The sequence below is a fragment of the Primulina tabacum genome, chromosome 8 (assembly GCF_025594145.1).
Source record: "Primulina tabacum isolate GXHZ01 chromosome 8, ASM2559414v2, whole genome shotgun sequence".
NCBI classification, from domain to species: Eukaryota; Viridiplantae; Streptophyta; class Magnoliopsida; order Lamiales; family Gesneriaceae; genus Primulina; species Primulina tabacum.
This window is the reverse complement of record NC_134557.1, coordinates 1,431,728-1,452,245: the sequence shown is the minus strand read 5'-3', so window position 1 is coordinate 1,452,245 and position 20,518 is coordinate 1,431,728. Positions and strand designations below refer to the sequence as shown.

The 20,518-nt window shown below is 32.4% G+C and overlaps 2 protein-coding genes across 5 annotated transcripts; one reads left to right on the top strand and one right to left on the bottom strand.

The window, feature by feature from the left end:
- Positions 1-284: 284 nt before the first annotated feature.
- LOC142552750 (metal tolerance protein 1-like) lies at positions 285-2,159 on the bottom strand. The gene is made up of 2 exons (XM_075662551.1): positions 2,028-2,159; positions 285-1,740 (listed from the first exon to the last, which is right to left on the bottom strand). The coding sequence occupies exon 2, from the start codon at positions 1,738-1,740 to the stop codon at positions 511-513; it is 1,230 nt and encodes a 409-aa protein (XP_075518666.1). The 5' UTR covers positions 2,028-2,159; the 3' UTR covers positions 285-510.
- Positions 2,160-5,468: 3,309 nt separating this feature from the next.
- LOC142552749 (transcription factor MYB93-like) lies at positions 5,469-11,705 on the top strand. Of its 4 annotated transcripts, none has more exons than XM_075662547.1 (4): positions 5,469-5,781; positions 10,074-10,393; positions 10,501-10,903; positions 11,356-11,705. In XM_075662547.1, exons 1-4 carry the CDS (start codon positions 5,739-5,741, stop codon positions 11,499-11,501), a joined length of 912 nt encoding a protein of 303 aa, XP_075518662.1. In that variant the 5' UTR covers positions 5,469-5,738; the 3' UTR covers positions 11,502-11,705. The 4 variants fall into 4 exon arrangements, with proteins under 4 accessions (XP_075518662.1, XP_075518663.1, XP_075518664.1 ...); XM_075662548.1 differs by having other exon boundaries at positions 10,113-10,393; positions 11,356-11,704; XM_075662549.1 differs by having other exon boundaries at positions 5,470-5,781; positions 8,377-10,393; positions 11,356-11,703.
- Positions 11,706-20,518: the final 8,813 nt, after the last annotated feature.

The window sequence follows — 20,518 nt, the reverse complement described above, 5'->3', positions numbered from 1 at the left end:
TTCTATTTTCTTAAGCTACGAATCCAGTGGTTTGACCAGTGACTGTTGAAGGAGATGGCAAGTGTATGAAAGAAGTAAAATGTACCATTTGCCTAAACATTATGTATAAACTTTTAAAATATTTAAATTAAATTTTAAGAAGGTGAGTTCACTGCCCTGCTCATCCCTTACTGGGTCCTATGTAGTTATGATAGATACTTCTAGAGCGTGGCGTGTAAATTGTTGTTGCAAGAGGCGAAATCGGAGGGGGATACTTGAGATCCCGAGTAAATGCTGCACTCATGTGACAAACAAAAGAAGTTGCTAAGAATCACCCAAATACAACTGTTTCCAAGAATTACACAAAAATACAAAAGACCATTAAAAAGAACAAGTTACAAAGTTGTAGAAAAATTGATGAGACCCACAATTTTTATCTACCATGAAAGAAATGCCAAAAGTTTCAAATAGCTCTGCATCCCATTTATAGAACATTTAAGTACTTTTCAAATTCACAATAATAACATAATCCTAAGTTCTGGGAATCTGTTCTTTTTCTATCTGGATAGTGACATGATTTATGTTATATTCCCTCTTAAGATACTCGATCACTTTGTCCAAAACCTTGTCAGCATCAAACTCAAGCTTAATTTTGACATGGCATGCTAACAAAACTTTCCCAACTGTAATAGCCCATATATGCAATTCATGAATTGCAACTATCTCCTCCATCTCACAAAGCTCCCTTTCAATTCTTGTTGCATCAATCTCTCTTGGAGTACTCTCCATGAGAACCTCGAGAATGTTACGTATCATCTTGATCGTCGTCCCCAGCACAAGTACAGAAAAGATGAGCGTACAAATAAGATCAACGATTTTCCACTCGGGTTTATACCAGATAATAGCTCCACCAATCATGACGCCAACACTTTGTATTGAATCTCCAAGCACATGAAGGTAAGCCCCTTGAACATTTATGTTCCTTTGCTTCTTGCTACGCCCTTGTTTTGATTTGATCAAAGGCTCACTTGGATCTCCAGCATTAGGCTGATGATGCTCATCATGGGCTGTGTCGTCCTTAGAGACGTGATCATGGTCATGGCCGATGTGATCATGTTTATGGTCGTGATCATGTTTATGGTCGTGATCATCACCATGATCATGGTCATGATCGTTGTTATGGTCATGATCATGCGCGTGCCCATGCCCATGCCCATGTCCGAGCAAGATAGCCATGATAACATTAACAACTAAACCAAAAGCCGAAACCAAAAACATTAAGAAACCTTTAACCTCACCAGTTTCCTGTATGAGTCTAACAACAGCTTCATAGACCAGAATCCCAGCAAGAAGCCATATCAACTGAATCGACACAAGCGCCCCCAATATCTCTATCCTATAGAATCCATAAGATTGCTTTGGATTCGCCTCCCAACCCGCGGCCCATAGTGAAAACAATGATATAGCAAAAGCTGCAACGTCTGATAATAGATGAGCTGCATCAGTCAATATCGCGAGACTGTTAGCTTTTATCCCACCTACAATTTCGACTATCATAAATACAATGCACAATCCAACAGCTATCAACAGTTTCTTGATTGAAGCTGATCGTTCTTGCGCATCTTTAGAACTGGTTGCGGAATCGGTGAAACCACAGGCCGCTCCTGCACAGGCCTTGCTCCCCACGGAGCCACTCTCTGCTGTTGGGGCATCAGCGTGAACCTCAATTATATGCCCATAATCTGATTTTGGCTCATCCATCTGTGTACGAGGAATAAATCATCATTTATAGAACTCCAGCCGAAAACATGCATTATTAATTTCAAGACTGCAACTTTTTCTAGAATCCCAGTTCTTTCCAAGACACAAGAAAATCACCCAAGTTATATCTATTCCTTATTCTTAGTCGACCATAACCATTATTTCCAGGAAAAAATAACTTCCCAAGATATAAAATAAACATAAACATCAAAGAGAGCACAATAATTGATCGAAGAGCCATGATATTTGTGTTATAGAAATCAATCATAAATAAGCCGAGGAATTACCTTTCTGAGGATCTTGATTCACAGCTATCAATGGGAAAAAAGATTACCAATAGTTGTGATTCCTAATGAATTATGATCGAATGATTGGAGAGGCTGACTGCTGTTAAAAACTGGAAAGGTCCATAAAAAAATGGTTGTGTTTTAAAAAAAGAACATTTTTTTAAAATTAAAAAAGAAAAAAAAAAGAACATTTATTAAATATTTTTTTTTGTATTTCATATGAGCTGAAAGATCTAAAATTTAGAGAAACGAAAGATGAATATTTTTATTTATATTTGTGATTTTGTTTTTCTTTTTGTTAATCATCTTATTTTAACATTAAAACAGATGTTCCATTGCTGTCAAAAATAATTTTGAAAAGAGCCGTTTCATAGAACATTTGACAATTCTATATAAAACTTTTTTGGGAGAGGTATATATAACTTTTTTTTAGAATGTATATAAAACTTTTATTTGAAATATATATAACTTTTTTTAAATTACATATATAATATGTATCATTCTGGTTACATCTTCAACAATAAAATAAAATTACATGTATATCATTCTAGTTACATCTTCAACAATAAAATAAATATATATAAAATCCACGTATGGGCCGGCTGAGGTCAACCTCAACAATATATAATAATGACAGCTATATATATATTAAAAATATTCTTAGTTTATCTAATAAAATTATTATAACAACGCAGAGTAAATATCTTGATAATTATAAATATGTTCACGCGAATTATGGCGTACGTTAGTTATAATATATACATGTTGTCACGATATCATTAGTATCGTTTTTCAATGCTCTTGAATTCGTAAAACTTGTAAAAAACTTCATTTATCAAAATTAAAATTTTGTTGATGTATGTGACTCGACTGATTTCTATTTCTGATTACTTTAAAGATAATAGGAACATTTTGTGATAAAAAATGCAATATTTTTTACAGAATTGGGCCTGCATTTTAATTTCTGCTGGGTTAAAAATTAAAACTGGGCTTTTTAGTCCAATTATATCAACGCTTAAGAATCTTGATGGCCCAAATAGTATTTGTTAAGGATTAGGAGTGCCGCAAATGGGTTTTTATAAATAATAAATAATATTCCACCTTATCATTCTAATTAAAATTAGCTGACCAAATTATCCTTAACTATTGCCTTTCTTAGATAAAACTTTGATTCACCCAACAGCTGAAATTAAGAACAAATTTTTTTTTTATATTTTTTATTATATATATAAAAAAATAAAAAAATATTGCTTTTAACATTTTGTGGTAATCTATTTATTTTGGTCAAATTTTCGGTCGACATTTAATGTTAAAACATCGGTGTTGAACAAAATAATAATAATAATAATAATAATAATAATAATTTTTAGTCATTTCTCAAAAATAATTAACCAATGTTTTTGTTTATCCTGACTAAATCTTGTGATTATTATGAGTAATATTAATTTTGAAAATTAAAAGTAAATATTGTTTTATTTCATATTTTATTTATATATAATACACGAATTATGCTGAATTCTTAAAATATAAATGATTTATTTGTTAACATTTAAGTTGTTGGGATAAATTATTAATTATTATCTATGAATAATAAACTTTTTTCTTAATATCAAAAATCCATCACACATTGTAGGGGTCAATAAAAAATATATCATTTAAAATTTAATTAAATAAAAGGGATTTTGACTTTTTAAAATCGAGAAAGGGGAGTTGAATAGGTTAGTTAGATAAGATCATTAATTAGCTCGTTAAAAAAAATGAAGAGTGGGCCACTCTTCTTCTTCTAATTTTTTTTTATTTTTTAAAAATAATTTTTTTAAAAATAAAAATAAAAAAAAATGGAAGAGTGGGTCGAGAAGAGCACGGCCCACTCTTCCACTTCTATTTTTTTAAAAAAAACTTCTAATTTTTTTTATTTTTTTTAAATAAAAAAATGACTATTCTAAATTTTTTTTATTTTTTTATGTTTTTAAAATAAAAAAAATAAAAAGAGTGGGTCGAGTGATAATGTTAGAGGTTTGGTTTAGGGTTTTGTTTAGGATTTAGGGTTTGGGTCGAGTTTGGGTCGAGTGGATAGAAATTTTTGATATTTTTGAGTTTTGAACATTTTATAATATATAATTCACTTTATATATGATTAGAATGTAAATATATATAAAAAATTTATTTGTGTAAAAATTAGTTTTATGTTATAATTTAAATATGTTAGTTAAAAAATTCATAACAAGTAGAAGAATGTATCTCTTATTTTAACAATGTGTGTTGAATTCATACTCGACTAAAAATCTTAAAAAATTTTATAATTGCACTAAAATTCATAACAAATTTTATAATAATAGAACTAAAAAAATTCATAACAAATTTCATTACATATTCACTTTAATGAATGTATATCGAAGCATATGAAATTAATGTTTATTGTATATAAACATTAACAAATTTTATAATTCTACTAAAATTCTTAACAAATTTTATAATAATATAACTAAAAAAATTCATAACAAATTTCATTACATTTCACTTTAATGTAGTGAATGTATATCAAAGCATATGAAATTAATGTTTATTGTATGTAAACATTAACAAATTTTATAAATTTTATAATTATACAAAAATTTTTAACAAATTTTATAATAATATGATTCTCGACCAATCTGTTACAATATATTAAAATCTATACATATATATATAGCTAGCTTTATGGGTCAAGAAGCTAAAATTATGCTTCTCGACCTATCTCGACCCAATTTTTGCATTCAACAAAAAATTGATTCCTTCCAAGTTTAACGGGAAAATAAACATATAAAAAAAAACAAACATATGATTATTATTTATATAAATTTAAAACAAAACAAAGATTATTAATTATAAAAATTTAAAATTAATGGGTCGTGTCACAACCCATGGATCGTGAAATCTTCACGTCACGACCCTGTGTTCTTTGGGTCGTGAAGCACAAGTGCTTCATGACCCATGGGTCGTGAAGACTTGTGCTTCACGACCCAGGGTCATGGAGCCGTGGGTCGTGACACGACCCTTGGCTTCACGACCCAGGGTGAATCTCTTCATTCTGGGTCATGAACACTGACGAAACCCAATAAATTTTATATTTTAAAATAAATTTCTTTTCAATATATGATTTTTTTTTTGGATTTGTTGTTCGTGATTAATTGTTAGCCAAAAAATGAGAGGATGAAAGGTTGAGAAGAAAAGTATTTTTTGTGAGATAAAGAATGAAATAAAATCTAGGATTGAGTCGAGAAAGATAGAAAAATTGAGTCGAGTAAATTTCTTTATTTAATTAAATTATAAATTTTATTATATATAAAATTAAAATAAACTAATAAAAAAATTAGTTTTTAAACAAATTTTAAACAAAAGATAAAAAAGTAAATTACATTCAGTGACTCCCTTTTTCCTCGTTTTCCCCACATTTTAGCGTGGACACAACACACAATTTATATTATTTTATTTATTAAATTGTAGAGCTCGCGGCGGCATCGCCACTCCATCTGCGGCGATTTGGCGTCCTTTTGGGAAAGTGAGCGGCGGCAGCCGCAGCGCCGCTGGCCCCAGGAATGTGGAGTCTGGTACCACCCCAACCTTACTGGATTTCTCTCTCAAGGTAGCTGGCGGCGCTGCATGCACCCGTAAAGAATGAAATTTTATGTGTAATTTTTCTAAAATTGGATTACAAGCCAAACCTTAGGCATGGGGTTTATGCCCCCGTGTGGATCTCTGGTGAAAGTTTTAGGTACCGTCTCTTTTACCCTTTTGCTATTACAACCGTGCTATGCATTCTGGATTGAGCTGATTTTCAGAGATTTAGGTTATAACTGGGTGATATATGTTCTTATTTTTTGGGATGTTTTTGTCCCGAACTATTTCTTTCCAATTGGATGACCGAAATCAGGAAGTCATTCTCTTCCAGGCTTTTATGATTTTCTTAAAGCTCCGTTTCTGAAAAATGTGTACGACTTTGAAAACTGTAACCTCTATCTGTAAAACAAGGTGGAGCTTGAAAGTTTGTATGGACGTCTACATGAGAAATAGATCACCTGATCTTTTATGAAAGCAAGTCGAAAGTTTTAAGATCTTTCGTGGGGGTTTTAGCATTCATGACCCTTGAATGGATTCTAATGCCCGAACCTGGATCCCGTTCCAGTGTGTTGTGTTAGTCGGGGCTTAAATCAGTCCCATGGAATTAATTTCGTCTTTTGTTATCTGCTGTTTTGTTTTGTTTTGTTTTGTTTTATGTTTTGATATATGACTTGGGTCGAATAATCCAACAATTGCATCATAGATTTTGATTTATGATAATTTGTTGATCACAGTCTATTTAAGAAATTTGAAATCAGTGAAAGAGTGGGATAATCTTTGTTCCCCTAAATGAATTTAAATGGCGCAAAATAATTGTTACGTTTGTATTTATTTTCCAGAAATGTTTCCATAGCAAGAAATAAAACCAAGTATACAACATACTCTATGGTATGGTTTCCCGAAAATTAATTTTCATTTTTTTCATCTCTCTCAAGATAATCATTAGTTCTACTTCAACATTTATTATCACCTAAAAATACCCCACTATTATATTATTCTAAATCAATACACTAAATTTTAAAGTTGCACATCTTTTAGAAACTAAACAAATACTATGTAACTATATAAACCTAGCACATTTTTACATGGAATCTACGGTAAAGATTTGCAGCTTTAGAAGTCAGCACATAATATACCTCTTTCTCCAAAATCACATTTTCAAAGCTTCCTTGCAAACACCGGAAATGAAATCAAACATTGTCAAGGTTTTAGGAATCCGTGGTTTAATCGCTGTTTTGTGTTCTTTAAAGGTTTTGATTGAAGGTATTGAACTACTCGGTGAAATTTCGTTCACACTTCTTTTGACATATTTTTCAGATGATTTAAGTGAGAATGATGACAAACAATTTTTGGGACTGATCGATGCTCTTTGGTGGCTGGAATTTAAAACTTAAAGAATGAACATTCATCAATTCATTTGTTAGAGAAATTAGTGTTTAAAATATTTAAAATGAGATATTCCTTGCATATAATATATTAGATTTGTCGAGAACTAGGTGCAATTTGATAATTTATTCAGACCATGGGGATTTTATTCAATTATGTACTTTCGGTTACTGTAATCTAGGTGGTCTTGTGCTCCCGAGCTTGTTACTCCCAAATGTTTGGGGCATAACATGTTTGAGTTTTGTTGACGTGTTAGAGTTGTTAATTTTTAGATTGATTATTTGATGGTTTCTGACTTGTTCAAGTTACGCTTATTTTCACATGTTAAAATGAATTTTGTGATAATAAGGATTTCTTTTGTGATTGAAATTTGGATTATAATCTAACGCTATTTGGTGTGTAACAACAGTTGGAATCAGCTAGTTATTGTTGAGCATTTTGACAAAATTATTTTTCATGACAAATAAAGTAACGTTGTCAATAACACCCAACTGCAAGAATGTTGATCCCATATTATTTTTATTTGATATCATTACCCTATCATGACATTAAATATGTTATCGAAAATGCAAACAAATGGAAGATTTTAACCTATATAAATATAGGTGTGCTTGATTGATCGATGGTATAATTTGACATAATAAATTAATCATAGTTCGGAGGAATAATAATTCCACTTAAAATAGCATTGACAAAATCTCGTGTTTTAACTTTTAAGTTGCAATGATCATAAAACATCCGTCACCTTCTCATCACTTTCAAGACTATTGTTTTTTTTTTTTATATCATGATTCCAAGTCTTCGTAGTCATTCAAGTTGGATATTTGGTCTGATGTACATGTTATAGAATTTCACAACACTTTGTCCGAGATATGTAATAGTGCGTTCATATTAGCACAGTGGATTTCACTAGCAACTTGTTTTAGTTTTCTTTCCAAGATAAGGATGAAAGTGTGACAAATTTTAATTCGTTATTGGTGTGATAAAATGGAACAAACATTTCTTACGCAGGTTAATTGAATATTAGTTGATGGAGTCTTCTCGTAAGTCATGATGTCTTTTCTTTTTGTCAACCCTTATTTGAACCTTCACGGCATGTATTCAAGGAAATCACGGTGGATATAAGATTCTCTAATTGTTTTCTTCTCATCCAATCCTCATCATACCTATATGATACCTGTGTTCTTGTGGGCTTACAACCGAGTGCTTCAAAAGTTCGTCAGTCCCCTCTTCTTGTCGATAAATTGTGACAATCTCCATTAAAAATCTCTTGCTCTTACATTTCCCATATCTTCGTTTGAATTTGGATCGTACAATAATACATGTAGGTTTTATTCGATAAATTAGTTTTCATCCATGACAGCTAAAAGTACTTGGGTTGGTGGATTCATTTTTGAACTGGAAGCTCATGGAATTATGTTATGACTGTAACAAACATTCAACAAGCGTTGTCTAACAAGGGTCGTGGACTATATCTGAAGATGATGTCCTGGTGGAGTTTGTGAAAGAGCATCGTGGAGAGGATAGGGTTCAAATTATGGGAACTCTGGGCGTAGTAGACTTACAAGGACGAACCTCTTTTTTTCTAATCCTACAAAGATGCATTCTGTACTGTGAAAGAAAGATTTATTGCTCAGATTCATGGAAACACCGAATTTAAAAGACACCTACATATTGATTTGACAATTTACCTTTAAGAGACATGCTCCGAACATTAGTTGTTCAATTTTTCACCATGACCATAATTTCACTTTTAACTTCGTTTGAACCCCAAGATCCAAATTCTTTGTGTTTCTCCTAATCTCCGCTATGTTAAAATGTATATTACCAAAAGATCCTTCACAGAACATACATGATATTCAAATATACTTTAGAACTTGTAATTCAAGATGTTGATGTTGGTGTTCATGAAATTCAGATCATGTTCTACAAGCCATGGCAATAATGCATTTGAAAGTTAACAGGAAGATAATCTCCAACAAAGATAATTATTAGTGATGGTAATGTCATACTGAATTAATATTATGCTATCGATGTTTTCGCTTTACATTGTGTTCTAGATCAAGTATGCAATATTTTGGAATCATTCTTGTTTGGTCGTAAAGCATTAATTGCTTTGCTGCATTATTACTCGGCTAATAAAAGATTCTTTATGCATTACAAATTTGGGATTGCTTCATTCTCACTCAGTTACACATTTTTTTTTAAATCTAAATTGTTGCGTGAATTACGATTCCATGTATTATTACCATATTTCTATATAAATCTACATATTGATCTTATGTGGGGATATAATTGTCAAAATATGGTTCATACACGCAGATTCCACGTGTCAGTCACTTTGGTTGGACTTGGGGATTTAGTGCTTTTCTTAAAGCATTAGCTTTAGGACACTGCCTTTTCAATTGGGATATAATGCCACCGGTTAGAGATAATATAAATATGAACTATAGGTCGACTTAGCATGAACGTTTGACGGTGGGTTAGTGTTTTCGTTGATGATAAATCTTTTTTCTTGTTGTAAGTAATTTTCTGTCCACTTTTATTTTATATTACTTAGCTGATTTGAGTGAGTAAATCTCATACAATGCTAATTTTAATTATTAATTGATATCGTTGATAGTTCATTAGACGAAGTAAAATTGAGGTCCTTGTAAATGAGGTTGAGAGAATACGACATCGCGTCCAACTAGTGAATTGTGGGCATCAAATTACTCGGATATTATTAAGCGAATACATTGAGTGTGATTGGTCAAAGATTGTCAAAATCTAAGAAGTGTACCAATTGCGTCAAAAACTTGAAAGCATTGTAATGTATAGACAACAAAAGTGTTTATGGACTTGCCTGTTATTGGTTTTTAGTCTGCTTTACGGTTCATGCCGACACGTGGATAGACTAGCATTCAAGCGGGGCTAAACTCTAGGTTTTTGCCTATAAATTAGACAAGCCCCATTAGGGTTCTTACACTTTTTCATAGCCTCCATTCTCAACTCAACTTTTGTCCTACAAGAATTCCTTTCCCCCCTTTCTAAGTCGACCCAATTGTTTTTTTTATCAAGTATTGAGGATTATGGCTTTCGATGGTTCTGGATGCTCAGGATCTACATCTGGAACAACCGAACGTGGGGCAAAGAAAACACCATGGACTTCAGCAGAAGATAAGATCCTGATGGAGTACGTAAGCAAGCATGGTGAGGGAAACTGGGCTTCTATTCAAAAGATATCTGGACTAGATAAATCAGGGAAGAGCTGTAGAAACAGATGGGCCAATTATTTGAGGCCTCATCTGAAGAAAGGTGCATTTTCTGCTGAGGAAGAAGAAATTATTATTGAGCTTCATGGGAAACATGGTAACAAATGGGCTCACATCGCTGCTCAGGTTATTAATTTGGCTCGGATGATTTTTTTTTTGGTGGTTAATTTTTTCACCAGTATGCAGTAAAGGGTTCAACATTAGAATTTGCTAGTTTCTTCTCATTAATATAGCTTCCTCGTAGAACAGACAACGAGGTCAAGAATTACTGGAATATCAGATTGAAGAAAAGCCAACGTGTGGGTTTGGAGATTCACCCTCAGCAAATGAGTCAAACATATCAGCTCCTCAGTTCTTCACCATCAAATGAATTACTTTCTTCACCCACTTTGGTTACATTGCCTTCTGTGAAACAGATCTTACCGAATTCATTTTTGCCAGTGTTACCGGTTCAAGAAAATTATCTCCATTTTGGCTTCGATCCCCACCCAAACAAGGTAGTTTTAGGCCTTCCATCCATGCAATCACCAGAAATGGTCACATCAACTCTTAAACCTTTCTCAAGTGATCATGTGATTGCCACCCCAAATAATGCTGCTGGAGATTTTGAGGCGATGGAATCAGAATTCATGCATGGTAATACATCGATTTACTGATATTTAATCTTTATTTATTACCATGTAAATTGTTGATGGGCGGGCAATCTAGGAAGGATTTTGGTACAATTCAAATTGTTGATATTTAATTGAAATTTAGTTTCTAGTTTCACAATTCATGAGAAAACCACCTTTGAAATTTTTTACAAGATCTAAACTGCAGTTTTTTAACCATTTCGAATCTTCGATATATTTGTTCATTTTCTTTTGCTAAGCATATTTTTTCTGTTGCTCCATTACGCATTGGTTCTTGTTTGATGGTAAGTATCAACTCTTTGGGGTCTTGCTGTTAAATGTTAATGGGATTGAACATTTATGGCCGACTTAGCGTCACTTGATTCATGAATGAAATTTAGTCAGTCTTGTTTGCTATAGATATTCACTTTTTCCCCCATAATTTAGTTTAATACATTGTTTTACTTGTTCCCTCAGGCACAGGAGCCAAGGCATCGGGGTCAGGCATCAATTTTATTGACGATGAACTGTCCAGGCTTCTAGACAACTTCCCGTTAGTTGTGCCCCTCCCCGAATGGGATGATTTACATCCCCGTCCGTGTTCCGATTCGTCGTGCAAATAATATTGAAGTTGAAAGCGGACACAAAGTGTTGCTGATATGCGAAGCTCATGAAGATTGGCAAATATTTTGTTTTTTGGAATGTCATTCGAATTTCTAATGACGGGGATTTTCTCGTCTAGTCTGAATTTTTTTTTTAGCTTAAGTGGGTTTTATCGCTAATGTATAATGTCTAGGAATTATATTATTACAAGCCAAATTTTATTTCAAGAAAATTAAATTGTTCTCAATTTGAGAAATAATTTGTGCATGTCCATGACAAAAAAAAGAAGGAAAGACATGCCTTACAATACGAGAGTGGCGTACAAGGATATAATTCGGATAATCGACTTAATATCTTGAAGGTGAAAATTTTTAAAAAAAGAGTAATTTTGATTTTTAAGGAAAATAAAATTGAATGTACGAATCCTAAATGCAACAAAGATTAAGAATCAAATCCCAACTCTCAAGGCCTATTTCTCCTTTGGTGGATTTGAGGTTTAATGCCCGATTTAAAGTAAAACTTTATACATTCTCATATTTGTGATGGATATATGTCACAAATGTATTATTTTTGTAGTTTAATGCATGATTAAAATTTTTGTTCTAGCATATTTTTATGTGTTTTATAGATAGTTTATGTGTTATGGTTTTCTGCTATTACGCGATATTCAAATCTTTGACTAACGATAAAAAAGAAAAAAAAATATGTGAATATAATACGATTTTAAATATCTTTGACTATATTTATTGTTTTATCAAATAAGACGAGTGATGAATTTTTTCTAGCAATAAACTTAAAATAATTTCACATTTCATTCATCCATTTACAAACTTGTTAAATATTCATATGTTGTTTCGGAACATATTTTCAATGAGATGTATATTTTCATATATATATATATATATATATATTTTGAATTTGGATATAAATTGTGAAAAGTTAGGAATCTCAAGAATATTAATAATATGAGATATTTTTGTATGCTATGGATGTTTTGAGTCCAATTGTGAGATATTCTAGGAATCTTAATTTCTCAAATTTCATAAATAACTAATTATATATAATATGCATCGCTGGATGCAGATGATAAAACATTAATTGATTAATCATAACAATAATATCACATACTTGGATCAAGTTCTACAAAAATATTAGAGTCGTAAATCAATATATTATTTATATATACATGTCATTAGCGCGATTTTGTGATATAATTAGGGACAAAGTAAAACATCAATTTCTAATTTGAGATTTAAGTTATTAATTTCGTCTTAAACCGTTTACTTTTTTTAAAAAAAATTATTAGTTAAAATAATAAAGTTTTTTTAGAATGATGATGGATTTCATTAACAAGTCATCATCATTATTTTTTTTATTATGTGATTACTTTAGTTTTTTTAAATATATATTTAATATTACGTTTGGATTGAGAAATTAATTCAAAATCACTAGTACCAAATTCATGATTCTAAATTCATTTAATTTATTTGGCTAAATTTAATTTTGGCGATTTTAAATTTACCCCTATCAAACATAGAAAATTATGTTCTTAATTTCGATGGATTTCAACTTATTCTGTTAGAAAACAATATAAATATATAATTACAAATACATGTAAATTTACACAATGAGTTGAATAAATCCATTTATATGTGAAATCCCAATATCAATTATATTATAATTTGTTAATACAATAATAGCAATATATGATTAATATCATATCTTATTTTGTTAATTCTATCGGAAAAATGACTAAACTGATTATTGTCAGCGCCGCCACACTGATTTGTGAAACCCTAATCATTTTCGAGATTTTTCTTCCTATAAATATGTATCATTCTGTGGTTAGAAATTCACATCACAATAATTTATGTTTAATTGCAACAGAGAAAGCGAGCGAATCGGCGCTTCCCGCGGCCATTTTGGCTTTCCGGCAGCAAAGATACGTTGTTCTCCTGGGATTGTTGGCCGCAGTGCCGCTGACATTCGTCACTCCACTCCATTCCACACACCAGGAGGCTGACAGCATATTCTGCAGCACAAATAAAATAAATTTTATGTGTAATTTTTCTAAAAAAATAATAATTTTGTTTTTCCAGTTTTTAGGTAACCAAACAAATCCAGCATGGGTTACCCTATAAACTATGGGAAGTCTCCTGTGTTCTCACAATCATACGTAGTCTTCACTGATCTTTGGTCATTGGAAAACTTAGCCCACTTTTTTTGTCTGTTCATCAATTTTTCCATTTGAAACTATTAGAAGGACATGGCACAAGATGGATCTGGAAACTTTGCTGCAAATGACATGAGCTCAAAGAAAGGATGGACTGAGGCTGAAGATAAGATCTTGGGAGACTATTTGCAGGAGCATGGTGAAGTGAATTGGCGTTTCGTACCCAAAAATACTAGCTAGGTTAAAGAGATCTGAAACTCTCGGATCATCAAATGATCCTACAAAAAACTTGCTCGAACCTGCTGACGCATTTTAGCGACGAAATGAGTGGCCCGGACTAGCTCGTCGCTGATGGCCTCCAAGTCTAATGCATCATCTTCCTCAAATGCATTGCGATGCTTTAAGAAAATATACAAGTAGTTCGATCCAAGGGCCTTGATATATATGCTTGGTATGATAAAAACAATTTGCTGAAGTTAATACCAATCAAAGAATCTTCTATAACTGTTAGGTGCAATAATTGTCCCTGCTTGGTAGAGCGATCGAACCGTGGTGCTTGAGCTGCTGTGCGGTTTAAAAGATTTGAGTTGCACCATTACGACTAGCTGTAGCTTTTCGTAAAGCGGCAAACGCTCGGTCCTACAATTGGTATCAGAGCCAAGGTCACGGCTTCGATTCCCATTGATTGCAAAGAGTACAATTATTTGGAGGGAGATTGTTGGGTGCAATAATTGTCCCTGTTTGGTAGAGCGATCGAACAATGGTGTTTGAGCTGCTGTGCGGTTTAAAAGATTTGAGTTGCACCATTACTACTAGCTATAGCTTTTGGTAAAGCGGCAAGCGCTCGGTCCTACAATAACGATTTGATTTCCAGTTACATTTTGTAATATACTCGGTAGCACCATTGTGTAATGATTTAGTGAAAAATATTGTTTTTTTTCAGCTACTTATATGTTGTTGATTGTTGATGGCATCCTTGCGACTCGTTTATTATTAGATGATTAGCGACCGATTTTGCAAATCCGTCACTAGAGAAAAATATTAACAGAATTTTTTGGCGCCGTTTGATTAGCAACTGATTCAGCGGATCTGTTTTTAAAGAAAAACGACGATGAATTCTTTTTTTTAGCGCAAGAATTATTGACAGCTCAAAGCTTCAGGCTATTCAATATGTTGAAGGGCTTAATGTTAGAACTGTAGAACCCACAATGTACGTATCTTTGATTATTTCATGCACGAGGCACGTCTTCCACTTTAACTAAACAGTTTTCATTCATTCAAATCCCCCGAAAGATTATCTTTTTTATCAGAAGAATATATTTTCATCATTTTTTTTTGGTAACGAGAAATCACGTGGTATATTTCACATTTAAAAAGATGGAAAAATTTATTGTGGATCATGCTTATACGTAAAGTTGGGGTATATATTTGCTCTTGTGGAATTATGTATGTATGCAGCTTTGCCACTGCCAATGATGATGAAATTTCTTCAAACTGTTCAGAAAATAAATTTTATGGTGTATGTATGCAGCTTTGAACTCTTAGTGAATAGATCAGCTATCAAGCCTTCTCGAAATCCACTTTTTTAAGAACATGGGCTGGGATCTCGCAGAACGACTTGAATCCATGCCGGTATTCCTACTTAAATTTAAATTTGGGCAAATAATGCAGATGAAGATCAATTTAACGTTGCCACAACAATCTTCTCAAGGCAGCAAATCAAGTCTCGACCTTGTAATATATATATATGCCGCAGTTTTTGTTGTTAACTGTACGTGTTTGGTTAAGTTGATCACATTTTAAAATAGGACACCTTTATTTTAAAATTATAAACATTCTCTCAATGATTGGAGCTGCTTAGCAGTTACGTTTGTGTCGTTTTAAAGCATTCACTTTTGCGTAAATGAGACATTCTTTACCAATATGAGAAGGAAAATTTAGCTTAGCAGTTATGTTTGGATCAATTTGATACTAAAAAGGTGTTGAGAAGTGGCGGAGCGGAGCCGGAGCCACACAAATTGGCAAAGCCTGGGTGGTTCAGTTTCTTTTTTAAAAATTTATATGTAAATTTTGGATCAATTTGATATTAGCCCGAGTAAATCAATTTAAAATATTAAAAAATTCTAGAAATTAAAATTTTAAGCTCGAGTAGAATCATATTCCTAGCTCAGCCATTGGTGTTGATAATATATAACTTTAGATGGGAAAATAGAAACGAGACTAAAAAATAAATTTCAATTTGGATAATAAAGGAGGAAGAAACTCTTTCTCGAACGGCTATGTTGTCTCTGATTTAAGACCAATTATTTATGTTTGTATCTAATTTGAGACTGGTAGTTTTGTTACTCTCTGTTGGGGGATCGAAATAGAAATTAGAGAGGGTGAATAAATTTTTTAAAAATATTTTTCAAAATTTGACCTGGTTTTAATAGTTATTAGCTGTTAAAACTCTTTCTTGAACGACTAGACTTAATTGAACCAATAAAAGAGATTAAGTGTGAAAACAGTACGACTAGACTAATAATATAATATATATTCAATGCAAGCAATCAATCAACACAACAACTAGATAAATAGATATAAAGAGCGAACTAAGTGCGTAATTTAAATGGAAAAAATATTATGGATGTTCAAGTGATGATCTTTTAATGACGTTTGCAGCTTGAGATTCTGATAGAACTATAAATGAAAAACTTGACTTGTCCAGCGGCAACAATCATGCAATTATACGATAATGAAAACTTGTCTTGAAACAACTCGATGTTATTTTTGTCATTAACAAAATTTAAGGTAAGTTAAACTTAACACTTCTTATTCGAAAACGATTGTTTATGTCAATCTCTAATTTGAGACTGATATTTTTAATATTGTGTTCGTTGTTGCCATCCTCTCCACCATCCACACTCGTTGCCACCGCCGTGGTCTGCCTCACCGTCTGTCGCCTTCATCCATTACTGTTATTTTTGTTTATTTTTCTGTCTACTTTTTCTTTATTTGGCTATATCTTTATGTGTATTAGAGATATGACTTTGCGCACGTAGCCGCTGCCGCGAACCTCGACACGGCCATATATCCAATACTTCTATGTTTTTTTTTTTAACATTTTATGATTTGCTTATATCATGGTTTTATTTTCTCTAACCAATTTGTGCATGATTTAATGCATTTGATCAAACGTCTTGTGCAATATGAAAATATATTTATATTTTTTTTTATTATATCGAATACATAGTTGTCTTTTTTACATTTACGATTTGCTTAAACAAAAATCTCAACAAGAAAAAAAATGAATTGAAGTTGACGAGTAAATAAAAGGAAAATTAAATTAAATACAAACATGATCATGAATTGTAAAAAGCATAGTATGTTGTCAAATTTTTTGAAAAAGGTATTAAATTTGCTATTAATAAGTATGTTTTAATTTTTAGAAAATGTTTTTTTTTTGTTACTATTCTACTATATAAGAATGATACAACATTTTAAGATACATTATAGCATTTAAGGTTTGCAAATAAAGATTTTTTAGAATAACAATGGAGATTTAGATTAATAATTCATTATTATTTTATTATTATGTGATTACTTTAGTTTTTTAAAATATATATTTAATACCGCGTTAAAATCACTAATACCAAATTCATGATTCTAAATTCATTTAATTTATTTGACTAAATTTAATTTTGGTGATTTTGAATTGACCCCTATCGTACTTAGACAATTATGTTATTAGATTTCAACTTATTCCATTAGAAAACAATCTAAAATATATAATATATAATTACAAATACATGGAAATTTACACACTAAGAGTTGAGTAAATGCATTTATATGTGAAATCCCAATAATAATTATATCATAATTTGTTAATTCAATCGGAAAAATGACATAATTAATTCTTCTCAGCGTTGCCACATAGATGTGTGAAACCCTAATTATTTTCGAGATTTTTCTTCCTATAAATATGTATCATTATGCGGTTAGAAGTTCACATCAACAATAATTTTTCTTCAATCGCAAAACGGCGCTTCTGGCCGTCCATTCCGTCAGCGAAGAGAAGATACGCTGATCTCCGGGGAATGGTGGCCACAGTGCCTCCGCCGCTGCCGTGGCGGATGTGGAGGAGGGTCTCACTCCAGGAGGCTGGCAGCATAATCTGCAGCACAAAAATTTATTTTTGTGTGTAATTTTTCTAAAAAAAAAGATTTTGTTTTTCCAGTTTTTAGGTAACCGAACAAACACGGCATGCGACGCCATGCTAAAGTTTGGGTATAACCCCTTTCCCTTTTTCTTATCACTTCTACCTGTTCCTCGGTTTTGATTGATTTTAGATTGAGATTGTATTAAGTATTTGTTGATGTTCTTACGTTTTAGGATGTTTTTGGCATGTTCATATTTTATTCGCATTGGATTTACTGAAATCGAAAGTACTATCCAGCATTAAGTTATCCACGATGATATCGATCGTCTTTTGTTATTGATTTTTATCAGTTCATATACATACTTCATTACTAATTTTAAGTGTCTCATTTTCATTGAAACAGCTTCCAGGATGAAGAGACAGAAACGTGCTGGTCTAGCTATTTCCCCTCCAGAAGTAGGCCAACCACCACAATCATTTTCATCTCTTTTGGCTTCGGTTCAGCCGGCCACATCCAAATATCTCATCTTTCTTCAAGAATGTCCGACTTCCGACTGTAAACGATCCTTCACCAATCCTACTGGATAATTATATTCCTTCTCTAACAACCAGCTGCTGACCCTTTTTCGGGACAAAGCTTGGCCTGTCGCTGGTTTCTCCCCACAGATCACTTTATTTATTATCCTGTCCAGCCACTGCTCCTCTTTCTAGCCAGAGCTTATCAAGTGCATCCCCAATGCCTTTAGCCGTGGACAATTCCCCGTCCTGTGGCTTCGGGGTTCCTTCATTTCATCAGCCGTCCAATTCCTCACCACCACAATCATTTTCATCTCTTCTGGCTTCAATTCAGCCCCCTCAGTTCATCTCTTTTGGCTTGAGTTCACACCACCATCATATTCCAATTACAAATCACCATATGATCCTTCACAAAACTTGTTCGAACCAGCTGACGCAGACAAAAAGGGTGGCCTGGCTTGTTGCTGATGGCCTCCTACGCATTGTCTTTTTCACCCCGTTTGGACCAAATGTCTTTTGTCATTCAGGCTTCCTCAAATGCATTGCCGTGCCTTGAGGAAATATATATGTAGTTCAATCCAACTACCTGAGGCACCACCTACATACAGCAACTCGAGTGCCTTTTCCCGAGATAAAACAACTCACGTTGCGTTTGGATAGATCCATTTCAAATATATTCAAATGTATTTTTTAGATTTAGAGGAGCAATACTATAATTTTCAAATTCACCTCTTCCATTTTCATATATGTTGTTTCACGTTAGTTAATTAGGATGAATTTCAAGTTCACTCGACATTTGAGATTCATTATAATTTGTACAACTGATATCGGATTTGCGAAATGTTCATTGTGTCGTAAAATATCTAGCGACCGATTTTGTAAATTTTCTTTAATTAAGAGCGCCAAAAATTTAAGTTTTTAGTTTTCTTTTATTTGGGTGATTTGATTTAATTTATGTACTATTAATTGTTGTCCATCTACCTTCCGTACAACAAATTATCGCAAATTCAAAAATATTGATTTAAGTGTTTCAAGTTAACATGAGCGCACAAAGCTGCAAGCTATTCGTATATGTTGAAGGGTTTCACGCTAGAACCGTAGAGCATGACTTCCACTTTAACTAGACAGTGTTCATTCGTTCAAATCCCCAAAAGATCATCTTTTTGTCATAAATATATGTTTTCTATGTTTTTTCTCACGAGAAATCAAGTGGAATATTCGATATTTAACATGCAAATTAAAATTCATCTTCATGCGTGTATTCTTGTGTAGATGTAGACAATAATTTTCACATAAATATGTATTTTTTTATGTATGAAATATATATAAAGAACATTGGAAGATTAATATAGATACTTGTAAATTTTCCTTAAAATTCCTGGACGAATTTAATAATTTAATTTAAATAGAAAGGGCAAGGCCAAAAACTTCTTTACACAAGAAAACATCACCAAATTCTTGATCACAAAAACTCAATTTTGAAACAAATCTCCTATTTGGGTCATCTATTAAAAAATATTATTTTTATGTCAAATATTAATTAGTATTGTAAATATGAACATGATTGACCCGTTTAACGGATCAAGAGCTGTGAGACTGTCTCATAAAATACATACTAATTCTTGTTACAACCTTAATCCAAACTCAATTCATAACTATAGAATTCAAAAAGACGAGAAAAAAATTGCAGGTTTCGACCATATATTATATATACCGAGCAATTCCCTGAAAATGGTTAGGTTTTCAAGGGATTTTTCTCTCATTTAAATAAAAAATATAAAAAATAATTATGTTTATTCACTAGTAAGTGTTGTAATAAATTAAATAAATATTGGTAATATATAACTAATATTTTATCTTTTCCAATAAAAAGAGAATCAATCATATCACCCAAATCATACATCTTGTCATATCGGGAATTTGCTTGCCATATATACGCGCCATTCTCTGGTCAGAAATCCAAAACAATATTTATGTTCCGTTCAAACGAATTCTGGCCATAATGTATCCGAAAAGAGTTGTAGTAACAGACGGGCTAATCTCGTTTCTTGCAATCGTCGATGTATCAAAATGACAAAGTGTAACCCATCTCATAGCTTTTCTCCGTCAGAAAACACCATCAATTTCTCCAGACCAAGACAGAAAAAGGTCGATTCCAGCAATTGAAATGCATCAAAAGATCATAACTTCTTGATTGTACCCAGATGTAC

Bases quoted from the DNA above. Each gene is read 5' to 3' on its own strand.
- LOC142552750 (XM_075662551.1), bottom strand. From the start codon at position 1,740: ATGGATGAGCCAAAATCAGATTATGGGCATATAATTGAGGTTCACGCT.
- LOC142552749 (XM_075662547.1), top strand. From the start codon at position 5,739: ATGGGGTTTATGCCCCCGTGTGGATCTCTGGTGAAAGTTTTAG. The intron at 5,782-10,073 runs GTACCGTCTCTT...TTTTTTATCAAG, and splicing joins ATCTCTGGTGAAAGTTTTAG to TATTGAGGATTATGGCTTTC. The intron at 10,904-11,355 runs GTAATACATCGA...TTGTTCCCTCAG, and splicing joins GGAATCAGAATTCATGCATG to GCACAGGAGCCAAGGCATCG.